The sequence below is a fragment of the Lygodium microphyllum genome, chromosome 2 (assembly GCF_053477565.2).
Source record: "Lygodium microphyllum isolate KBCC chromosome 2, Lygodium_microphyllum_v1.1.10, whole genome shotgun sequence".
Lineage (NCBI taxonomy): Eukaryota > Viridiplantae > Streptophyta > Polypodiopsida > Schizaeales > Lygodiaceae > Lygodium > Lygodium microphyllum.
In genome coordinates, this window is record NC_141136.1 from 54572482 (window position 1) to 54584749 (window position 12268).

At 41.9% G+C, this 12268-nt stretch overlaps 1 protein-coding gene across 1 annotated transcript in view; it reads left to right on the forward strand.

Moving 5' to 3' along the window:
* LOC148039753 (ABC transporter A family member 11-like) overlaps positions 1-12268 on the forward strand; it is a 104980-nt gene that overhangs the window by 40677 nt on the left and 52035 nt on the right. The window contains exons 3-14 of the mRNA XM_087693616.1: positions 5677-5846; positions 5948-6133; positions 6327-6422; positions 6517-6717; positions 6871-7024; positions 7130-7344; positions 7715-7832; positions 7934-8010; positions 8098-8187; positions 8276-8419; positions 8629-8934; positions 9069-9149. Coding sequence (XP_087549742.1) covers positions 5677-5846; positions 5948-6133; positions 6327-6422; positions 6517-6717; positions 6871-7024; positions 7130-7344; positions 7715-7832; positions 7934-8010; positions 8098-8187; positions 8276-8419; positions 8629-8934; positions 9069-9149 — 1838 coding nt within the window. The remainder of the gene's footprint in view (positions 1-5676; positions 5847-5947; positions 6134-6326; positions 6423-6516; positions 6718-6870; positions 7025-7129; positions 7345-7714; positions 7833-7933; positions 8011-8097; positions 8188-8275; positions 8420-8628; positions 8935-9068; positions 9150-12268) is intronic.

The window sequence follows — 12268 nt, forward strand, 5'->3', positions numbered from 1 at the left end:
AACTTCATGGCACATAGGGTCCCTCTCTGAATCAGAAGGAGTAGAAGTAGGAGCCTCCTTTAAAGCTGAAGAAGAACTAGAAGCCCCCTCTGAGGGCAAAGTAAGAAAATCCCCCTCTGAATCCTAGTCTGAGAGAGAAAGGGAATCCAATCACTCATGGCTCACGGACTGCAAAGCATCTAATGACGAAGGAAGTGCCATCGGTTGTGCTGAAGAAGGTATCTGGGGCTTGGAAGAAGAAGCCAGAAAGCACCTAGAAGTGGCCTCTCGAACTCGAGTGGAAGAGGGTGGGGAAGAAGGAGGCTCAGGATGAGCCAAGGGTGGGGAACAGTCGCGGGCTCTCAAGAGAGGGGACTGTGAAGGAGATGTGGGCCGTGGAAGCCACTGTACCCGGAAGTGGGTGGGGAAAATCTCTGCACAATGGGGTGGTCTCCAGGAGGGCTTGTCGCCTCATAAGATCTTAGAGCCTCTGTGTGCTCGAAAGGACTTAGCGCGTATCAGGTGCGGCTTATTACCTTGAGCATAATACTCTGATAGCCAATGTAGAACGATCTCTGTGGCCCAGAAAGGAGAGGTGGCACAAGGAGTGCTTGGTGGAAGACGCATATACTCCAGAGGAATGGGGAGTAAAGGTCGATGTCGATAGTCTTCGGTGAGATGACCGTTTGTGCCGCAGTAGGAACACTCGGTAGAAGGAAAATTTGTCGGAGGAGATACCATGGTACCGGTGTGGTAAACTGGATAAGAGAGGGTAGGAGGGAGAAAAAGGATATCTTTCAATGTGCAGCCGAAATGATAGAGAAATCAAATGTGGATGCCGAATCCGGCACCGGTCTTTGTCTTCTCTGATGAGGAGGATCTTTGTGGGCAAACGCAACCAAGGAAGGCTGGATTTGATATAGATGACAGTGTAGGAGAGAGAAAGACTAAAAATGTAGGTGAGGAGAGAGAAATACTAAAAACGCAGGAAAAACCAGCAGCAGCAGTCAATATGTTGAAATCAGCTCCGAACAATGTGTGGTAGGTGCCAGACTGTTGTAGATAGCAATGGCCATCTTGGACCGCGATGTCCTTGCCGGGGTGTAGGCAGTAAGCTAAAATACCTGAAATCTGCAAAAAGGAGATTGTTTTCTAAATGGAGAGTGAGAGACAACTGCAAACAACTGCAAACTGTAGGTGGAAGGCTGGAAACAGGTGCCAGACTGTAGATGACAGCAAGGGACAACTGAGACTGAGATGTCCTTTGCGAAAGGGATGTGGATAGCAAGCTGAAAACACCTGAAACATGCAAAAACGAGATTTTGATGTAGCGGAAGAAGAAGAGAAGTGGATGCGGAACCCGGCACTGGTCTTTGTTGTCACTAGAGTGGAGGATCTTTGCCGTTGTTGCAAATCCAACTCTGATACCATGTCAAAAGATGACATACCGATGAGACAGTAGGGTTTGCGGGGAGGAACATGGAGTGAACTCGACAAACATGGAGAAGAGAAGAGAAGAGAGAAGAAACTCTGATGAATGGAATGATAAAGTTCTAAATCATGGAGTGAATGTGATACAAGGGAACAAGGGTGTCGTAGCACAAGGAAGATGATGAAGACAACCATGAATCACGAACCGCAATGTCCTCCTGAAGGGGTGTGAGGGTAGTGGAGAGGATGGAGAGAAGAGGTGATGAACTGAATGAATTAGCCGTAAGGAATGAATGAGAGAGTGGCCTATAAATAGGCAAAGTCAGTCTAGGATGGTGCCCCAAACCCTAAATGCAAACCCTAAATGCAAAACGCAGAAACGCAAAAACGCAAACTGCGGGTGAAGGGTTTCTCAACAACTAGTTTATCTCCTCAAGCTCCAAGTAAAGCTCCCTAAATATTTGCTTCTCCTTTAAGTCTCTCTTATAAGTCGCACTTTTAAGTGTGCTAACAAAGAGCTTGAGTGAATCTACATTCACCTATATATTTAAAGGATAAAAACTTAGATTAAACAAATGAAACTTCTCGAAATATATTTCATAATCTATGAATAAAATTATGAAGCAAAAATTATTAAAATTGGATATACAATACCTATCTTACCATAGATATCTCATACATATTACATAGCATGCGTAAATTGGAGTGACAATAAATTAGTCCCCCCAATTGCCACGTGCTAAGCTTATTACAATTTTTGGTATGCGCGAGAAAATAGGCAGATCAATTTCTCTCACATGCATTTGACGAATAATCCTAAACCATGTGAAAAGAAAATAAGTTTGAACTTCAAACTTGCAAGACGTAACTAGAATCAAATGAAAAAAGATAAGAGATTTTCAAATCTATGCAAAAATACGTAAGGCCACTCTTTGGAGGTGGGATAATTGGTAGCTAAATGACTCCCACAAAATAAGGGGCTTCACCAACGATTCCCGCTTCCAACAAATGGTAGATGCGAAAGCAGTGCCCCTTTGATCACTATAATTGATGAGATTTTGAAGAAAGGCATCATGTTGCTATTCTGCCAAAGCCATTGGAAGGAAAGCATCATGATCAGTAAGGACATTGGTATCCATGAAAAGAGAGGGTTTTTTGAAGGTGGGATGCAAGAGTGCTGTGAACCCATGAATGGGTCACTTCATCCACTTCCATCTCTTCTTTATCAAAAAGAGAATATTATCTCTTTTAGGGGTGGCATCCAAGATGTCACGACAGTAGGTATAAGAGGATAAAGATTTAGAGGGAGATTTAGATGTGAAATTTAAAAAGAAAGAGAGAGACAATGCGAATTAAAAAGTCTTAAACTAAAAAGAAGCACTAATCATTTAGAATAAAATAAAATAAAATAAATACCATGAAGAAGAGACCTCTCCATCCAAGATGGTCGATGATTGTATCTCCTCCATCGCATTCGCCATGAGATGATAGAGGAGGCCAATAGTAGCCTTCTTCGTGTCCGTCATGCGAAGCACCTTGTAGATGGGAGTGATGGCAATGATAATGCCTCTCACCTCCATCCAAAATTTCTCCTTTAAGCAAAGCCTTTGAATAGCCTTTGCTTCCACTTAGCTTGATGTGGACTCCCCTTTAAGCCACTCCGTGAACTCATCTGACACGATTTTCTTTTGTAGCTTGTTGTGAACGTCATAGAGACACTTGAGAAGAAGCTATATGGTTGCAAGCCTTCTAAGGCTTCTTCAACTGCAAGTCTGAGTATGAGCGATAAATTGCAACTCGGACCTTGGAGTTGATGAAGCCAACGATTGTGTAAGCGTCGTTGACAATCCTCGCCACCCACTCCAACTTGCCCATATTTTTCATAAGAAGATCTAGACAATGTTGCAAAATAATGGATTTAGAATCATTACTTGAATGATGGCTTGTTGCATGTGCTGATACATGAACGAGCAGGTGGTTCTTCTTCCCCTTGTGCCCGCATCCATCGCTCGTAGGAAGTATGTGCCAAGTGAGCAAGAGACAAGGATGTTGATGATCCCCCTTTTTTTGTAGTCACTTCATCCATCGGATAGGATAGTGCATCCATACTTTGACCAACTAGCATGCACAGCCTCAAGGGACTTGTCAATTCTCTCTCTCTTCTCATTGAGTTTCTTGGTATGCATGTCATTATATATGATACCATACCATCCCTCGCATGGACTCACGGTGGCAATGGTTTTCACCATCTGCTTCATTGATCCACTTTGAGAATATGGAAAGAGAGATTGCACTCAATTATGGTGCATACAATCTCTATTTGCGCTTGCCTTTGCCTCTTCTTGAGAAAGGAGAGAGGACCGGAGGCTTGCTCTGTTGCTTGGGCAAGAGTTGCTTCTCTCTTGGGCATAGGTGCACCACTCAAATGGCTTTTTCTACATGGGATAGAAGAGGTCCCTCCAATGGAGGAAACTAAGATAATTGGAGAGAGAGCTTCTTCCGCATCCGAGACCTTATGATCGGGAGAGACCATCTCCTCACTTGCCCTTGAAAGGCCTTTGTGCCACTTCGATGGCAAGTATTTCCAATAACAATCTTCATAGACATCGTGGGAAATACCAGGGCATGGTGTGGCCTCCCCTCCTAATTTGCAAAGATGGATGAGAAGGTGAGTGATGGATGAGATTTGGAGCTTTGGGCAATACTCGCATTGCCACTTGCAAGTGTTGGATTTTTCCTTCACTTGTTCGAAGTAGGCACAATGCAAGAAAAAGGCTTTATGTGAAGAGGGGGTGCCATTGATGATGTATAGGGAGAGCCTAGAGGGTCACAAGTGGAGAGTGAGATGATTGAAGAAAGGAGTGGAAAGGGTAGAGAGCTTGAAGGAGTAGAGAGATTGAGGGAGTAGAGAGAGGCTAGAGCTTGATGGAGGAGGAAGTTGGAAGGGTTGAGAAGTTAAGGGAGGAGAGAGTAGGAGGGAAGGAGAGCTTGAAAGGAGGGGGGGTGGAGAACTTGAAAGAATGAATGAGATGGGGGAAGGGGGGGCGGGGGAGATTTTTATAGAAAGGGAGAGTGCTTTAGGATTTAGAGAGAGAGAGGTTTCAAATTCTGAAATTTGAATGGTGGCCCATAGGAGAGGATGGTTGCATTGTGCCATTGTGTGTATTTGAGAGAGAGAGATGGATGGATCATGAGAGAGGGAGAGGAAAAGAGAGAGTTTTTAAACTTGTTAGTTTAATCTTTAAACTTTTCTTTTGAGTCTATGTAAGAGAAAGATAAGAAAGAAAGAAAAGAATAAAGAGAAAGAAAAGAATAGAGAAGAGAAAAAGAAGAAGGAAAAGACAGAAAAGAAGAAAAGAAAGCACAAAAAAAGAGAGAAAAATGGTCACTCAAAAGTGACCGTTTAGTGACTGTTTGGCATACGGGAGGTAGGGGGCAGCCTGAGTGGGGATCAAGCTGGACATCCGGACGGGACCGGACTTGTTGAACATGACTGGATGGGTCGAACGAGTTGACCTGTCCATCGGATGTGGACAACCCTGACCACAATTTCAAATCTCACCCATCCCATCTTTTTCTTCCGCTACTTCCATATCTATGTTTACAACACTTTCCATGTCACCATTCACCATTCCACTTGTATAACCACACACTACACTAGGGGGATCTTCAAACATAGGCACATCCTATCCCTTTAGGTCCTTTGCTTTTGCACATCTAGGTGGTGGGGTTTTATCCCCCAACGCAACCATCCATGGGGACCTATATGCATGGGTATCTCATCCACACGTCTCAAGCCCCATTCTAATCTCCCATCTCCCAAGTGGCCGTATAGTTTGTGAAAAAACACTTAAGAATTTGAGATAATCATACTTGTTTTTGTTATCTCAGATCAGGTAATAATCACATATCAGTTCTTGTTCCAAGCTGGTGACACACGTTGAAGAGAAAGAAATGTGCATGTGATGGTTGGAACAGATCAATTCTAGAGGGCATGAGATGGGTAGTAAGAAATGGAAGAAAATCAAGGTGCTAGGAGGGTAGATGGATTTGGGAGGGAAGAGGGTGTTTCTGATGGAGATAGGGAAGATCAAAGATGTAGGTAGATGAGAGGCAGTGAGGAGGCTGGTACAAGTCTGGCAGATTTAGAACTTTCCCTTTGTATGAAAACTGCAGCTCACTTTTCATCCATTTTCTCTTGATGTTTTTCATTGTCTGTCCTGGCCTCTGTATATACTGAGCTGAGGGGGTTTTCAATTGTTGCAGATGCAGATATTGAATGGATGGTTTCCTTTAAAGAGTTTGCTCATCCAGCCATGGATCTTGTCTCCTATGCTGGGGCCATAGCTCCCACATTCCTACTTTCAGCATGCATGTTTGGATTTGTTATTCAAATGAGCAATATTGTTGCTGAGAGGGAGCTAAAACTAAGGCAGGTATGAGATCACAAAAGGTTCTTATGTTTCTATTCAGTGTTCCCTGCATTCAGATATACAAGACGAGTATATACTTAGAGAGGTTCATTTGCATTATGCAGGCAATGTCTGTCATGGGACTCTTAGATTCTGCGTATTGGTTGTCTTGGATTGTGTGGGAGATTTTTCTTGTTTTCGTATCATCTCTTTTACTGGTCCTTTTTGGGAGAATGTTTGGATTTTATCTGTTCAAGCACAACAGTTTTGGCCTGCTGTTGTGCTTGTTCTTCCTTTTCAAAGTCAATATGGTAAGCTTCTTCAGTCGTTAAAGGCTTCCCCCTTCTCTCTCTTTCCTTGTCACTTAACACCTGCAAATGGTCCTTCTATGGCCATCTGCTTTGTTGCAGTCTTACAAAAATGAAAGTTCCATGAAACTTCAGGGATGGTAGATTGGTTATGCTGACACTTGTTCTTTTGTCTATGAAATTTGAGGGATGGTAGATTGGTTATGCATACATGCTTTCGGGGCTTATTACAAAATCATACTCAGCTAAAACCGTTGGATTCTCTGTATTTATTGTTGGCTTTATTACACAGGTATAAAATGCCTTTACTAGCTATTGATAGAAGTGTCTCCTTAAAGCAAGAAATGTGAATGGTCTAGTTGATAAAGGAAATTTGCTGGATGCAGTTGGTCACTTACTTTGGATTTCCTTATGATCAAAGTTTCTCAAAGTCATTTCAAGTCATTTGGTCATTTTTCCCACCAAATCTTCTCGGTATAGCTTTATTCTACCTTGGGCGTGCCACAACAAATAGGCAAGATCCAGGCATCAGTTGGGCTGGTCGAAAGTCTTGTTCTTTTTCACAACCGGACTGTGTCCTTACCATGGTAATTCTGGTTGGATTCACTCATCTTATTTTTATCTTCTATCGGGAAAACACTCTTTGATTAACCTTGGCTTTCCTCTCTATGGTATATTTATTTCTGTGGTAGCTTGACTAAATAAGACTAAGATTTGCTAAGTACTTTCAAATGTTGCAGGATAATATATTTGGATGGATCACAGCAACTTTCTTTCTTTGGATGTTTCTTGCAATTTATATTGACAATGTATTTCCAGATATGAATGGAGTGAGAAAGTCTTGGTTTTATTTTCTTCAAAAATCATATTGGACTGGACAATCTAAAGCTCAAAGTAAGCAGAAAGACATTTTCTTCATGTTTACTATTTGTGACTTCACTCTCTGAATTTCCAGGGAAAAATAATCCTGCAGTTTAAGATCTAGATTTACATGTGTAGATGATCAAGTTTTCACACACAATCAACTTGTATCTCCACTACCTGAGCAAAATAGTCAAGATGAGGATGTAAAAGCAGAGGAAATGGCTGTCAAAAGTGCAAACGTTGCTACTGATAGTGAAATGCACATTGCTGTCCAAGTGGCTGGACTTGTTAAATCTTTCTCCAGAAAGGCAACTTGCAGTTGTAAAACTTCTGTTTTTCATGCTGTTAAGGTAAAAATTTGCCTTCTTGAAAAATTGGGTAATTAAATTAGCTTTCAGGATGTTTGGTTTAATGCCATGAGTTGCTATGCAAGCTTTGATTATACAAGATTTCCATTGACCACTGGTTGTTATACAACTTTAAGTTATAGTAAGTAATTTGGATATCATACATTATGGATTCTTTAGTTCCATATTATTTCGCAGGGCCAAATCTGTTTGTTTACATCATAGAAAGGCTTACTATTTGTTCATATAATCCATCTGCATGACTGTAGCCCATGTTTTGATTTGATACAAGTCTTGGAAAGGCTTGAAAAGGTGGAAGCAGGCAGATGGCAGAGAACTGTGTGCTGATTATTGATAACATGAGTTGGAACAGGGTCTCTGGGTGAACATTGAAAAGGGCTCAATATTTTGTCTTCTTGGTCAAAATGGTGCTGGTAAAACTACCACAATCGGCTGCATCACAGGAGTTTTACCAATCACAGACGGGGATGGTATGATAAGATTGAATTTCACTTGCATCTTGCACTTTGCTGGCTTGAATTCTGACTTTTCATTTAAGTGTTGCTTCAATGAGAGTTGATGTGTACCACAGTTATAATATATGGTCATTCAGTTCGAAGTGCAAAGGGAAAATCTCAAATTCAAAGGCAGATGGGTGTCTGTCCTCAGGTATAGACCAATTTCCCCAAGGTCCTCAATACAATTGAAAAGAGAAATATGAAGTAGACATGTTTTTGAAATAATTTCTCTATGCAGTTTGACATCTTGTGGGGAGCCCTAACTGGGATGGAGCATCTTTGTCTATTTGCTGGCATAAAGGGCTTGCATCCTTCGAATATCAAACAGGTAACACTTTTTTTCTACCAAGCTTGAGTTCTGATTACACATTTACCTGGTTTGGCTGCTAACAGAAAACATTTTGAATCTTTGAAAGCACTCTTTAATGTTGTTGGAACGCGTTCAACTGCTGGACGCAGTAAATGTACGGGCTGCATATTATAGTGGAGGAATGAGACGTCGCCTTAGCTTAGCAATTGCTCTTATCGGTGACCCAAAAATTGTCTGCCTTGATGAGCCTGTAAAATATCTAAACCAACTCATTGATGACGCAGACAACATAGTTGAAATGTGTTATAAAAATCCATTATCTAAAAATGGCAGATAATGAACTTTTGTTTATGAATCAGAAAGAATAAGCATCTATATCATATAATTTGCCATATTTTTACAGACTTGATTTATGTGTGGTCAAATTCAAACAGCATGTCTTCAAATTTTTGATTGCAGACAACAGGCATGGATCCAGTGACACGAAGGCATGTATGGAGTGTCATAGAAGAAGCAAAAATTGGCAGAGCTATAATTCTAACAACACATTCCATGGAAGAAGCAGACATCTTGGGTGACAGAATAGCTATAATGGCAAGGGGTACACTTCAATGTATCGGTACATCCATTCGGCTAAAATCATGCTTTGGAGCTGGTTATATTGTCAATATCAGCTTACAAAAGACTGCTCACAGTCAACGGTTGAATAACTCAGTCGACAAAGTTGATTCTACAAGGGTGCCCATCAAGCAATTTTTCAAAGAAGTATGCTCCCGTTTGAAATCACGCTCATTACTAACTCATGAAGTTTTACTTTCAAGGAGTTTCACTTGGCTATTCTTGGTTTTAGGATCTGCTCGATAATGATTTGTTCCATTGTATATGTTAATTGTGAGCAGCATTTGGATATAATTCCTGAAGAGGAGACTCAGAATTTTATGACCTACATCATTCCTCACGAAAAGGAGGCTCAACTATCAGTAAAGTGATACTGCCATTTAAATAATCTTCAAAATGGTGTTTCTGCATGCCAATAAGAGCAAATTTTGAAAAAGTTTGTAGTTATACAAAAGCAAGGTGGCAGAAATCCATTTGTCTTTCAAAGCAGCCGTGTCTGAGTAACCTGTGAAGTTAGATGACTGGTAGCAGCTCTACGTTGCCCCCCTCCCCCCTCCAAAAAAAAAGGAAAACACAAAAAGACACAACAAAACAAAGGTAGCATAGTGCTGACGGATTTATTCAAGTTACTGCGGTAAATGCACTCAGTTCACATGCAGAAAGCATGCTGATAGTAAACTGATTTGCTCCCATTCGTGCAATCAAGCACTTTTAACTGCCCAAGTTTATGGTGGAGTGCTCCTGATGGGCCAAGAGTACCTCTTCATTCAACCAGTAATAGCAGTACAGAAAGTTCACGTGGAGAACTTCAAATTTGTCAAAGAGCTGATTGCCTTCCATCCATACTGCTTATATGTACAGATTACAAGCAGATAATTGTGACAATAACTAAATTGCTCTTATAGACAGAATCACACTGGAAACACATGAAGGATCGCTATGGTACCCAGCATCGGTGTAAACTGGCACACCTTTCCAAATCATTAGCATGGCAGCCCAGAGAAGCTAGAAGTTCATCAAGCTAGTGCAAGTTGCATACAAGCATTTTGTGAGACAAGTTTTAAACCAGTGTATGTGAGGCTTGTGCTGTTAACATGATCCTCATGACGTGTACTAGCTGGATACATTTCTCTTTGTTTGGCTTGGTAGAGGGGTTTTAAATCAATTTTACAAAATTGAAGCTACCACCTTCATTATCATGTGATTGGCATCATTTCCTTTGCACAGATAAAATTCACAGCTCGATGAGATACACAGAAACTAATTTGGTTTTTCCAGAAATTGAGGCATAATTGCATTCTTAAGCTCTCCATTGGGCCTTTGAAATCAACAATTAAAATAGTTTGGTTTATCAAGATGATGTATGATCAATTTCCCATACAACTTTTGATATGGAGCAAAAGAGGTATTGCGGAATCATGCTGTAGGCATGAAAGTTTTTTTGACATCAAATTCCACCAAAAAGGCACTTCAATTGCCTACAGTAGAAACTGCTATTGCATAGATTTACCAAGGGAAGATATGCACTGCTCTTTACTTTGCATGAAATATCTTTGATTTAGATCAACCAATCCTTACAACCCCACACTACACCACCAACCCTCCACGTTAGACGTGGGTGGAGTGATGGAAGTGTTGAGAAACCACTTCTTCAATTCACACACTTCATTTTAGGGTTTTGCAGTGACAGCCCCAAAAAGGGATGGTGTCCACATTTTGGCCACTTTTTCAGTGGGCACCCACATAGTGGTGCACCACCCTAGACAACTCATGCCCATAAATAAGCAGTTACTTCATTTATTCTTTACACTCCTACCACCACTCTTTAGTCATTCTTCACCCCTCTTCCTCCGTCATTGGACACCCTTCCCTTCTCTCACCAGCCCCTTCCATTGCCCGCACACCCCTTTAGGAGGACATGGCAGTTTGTGGCTCGTGGCCACCTTCACCCTTCCTCTTGTGCTTTAGGCACTTTGTTCCAACATCAAGCCTTGTGTTTGGACCATCTTCTGCCTAGAGCACTATCATCTGCTTGGCGTTAGTACCCTTTTCCATCAAGCTCCACCGTCACCTGCGTTTTTCAGTGTGGAGATCTTCTTCTTGCTAAGCATTATTATCTCCAGCTTGGCATTAGCATCCTAGCCTCTAGCGACAGTCTACATCACTGAGCGTCAGTGATTTCATCACTCGTCTATCACAGGGGTTACTAGGACTTGCGTTTTTGCAGCTAAGCTTCTCCTCCATCACCTGGCACCACTTATTTATCAGAAGGTTGTTGGGACCTACGTTTTTGTAGCTTGGCTTCTCTTCCATCACCTGGCATCATCATCTGTCATAGAGTTTGCTAGGACCTGTGTTTTTGCAACCTGGCTCATCTTCCATCATTTGGCATCATCATTATCCACCTTGCGTCAGCATCTAGGCTGTTCTCCCTGTGTTTGATAGCTCCGATATTCTAGGGTTTGCGTTTTGTTGCCCAAGTCCCTGGCATCAAAGGACTGCAGTTCGCTCCCTTGACAGCCGTGATCATCTTCCACATCTTTGACGGCATTAGGGGATTGTAGTTTGCTCCCTCGACAACTGTCTTTCACTTTCTAGTGATTACTTCGATAGTCCACTGCCTAGAAGATTGCATTTCGCTCCCTTCACTGTGCAGATTCCCACAGGTGCTTCCACCTGGTTTAGATAGGACTGTGTAGTTATCTTTTGAGCTTCAGCTCCGCTATATTAGCTTTTCTTCTCATAGTATAATTTAGTGCATCATCACTGTGTTCTTGTGTTTCTGAGTTTCTCTTCTCTCTTATTGTTTGCCGTACACACTCTATGTTACTCCTCGCAAACCCTATTGTCTCTTTGCATTATCGCTTATTTTGACATGGTATCAGAGCATACCCGTTATTTTTTGACATAGTATCAAAGCACAGGAGCTTAGAGAGCTAAAGACCATGTTCATCAAAGAAGGCAAAGATAGGTTGCGGGTTTGGCATCATCTACTGATTTTCCCCTTCATTTCCGTTGCATCACAAGGAGACAAAGATACTTTTCTCTTCCTCTCCTACTCACTCTCCCTTTTACAGGTTGACACTCTGGTGCTATGACTTCTCCCCAGGCTGATGGAAGACCACTAGGTACTCTTTTGGCATCACCAGAACCCCCACTGATGCTTGCCTACGTGGACCGTTGCTCCCTATCCCACTAGAGTCTACCACAAGCACTTGTTGTACCACCTCTCCCTTTTGGGCCACAAAGTTTATTATGCACCAGCTTTCAGATTTTTATGCTCGAGGCAATAAGACGCATTTGATGCGCACTAAGCCCTTTCTAGTCATAGGAGGATCGATTGGTATCACACCCTCCTCGCAACTGCCGCAATGCACTATGGAGGTTGCTTCTACTTCTTCTAGGGTTTTAGGAATGCCACCTCGAAAACCCGTGGTTTTGCAATTTGCTCCCTTGAGAGACAATGATTGTTGGATACCAT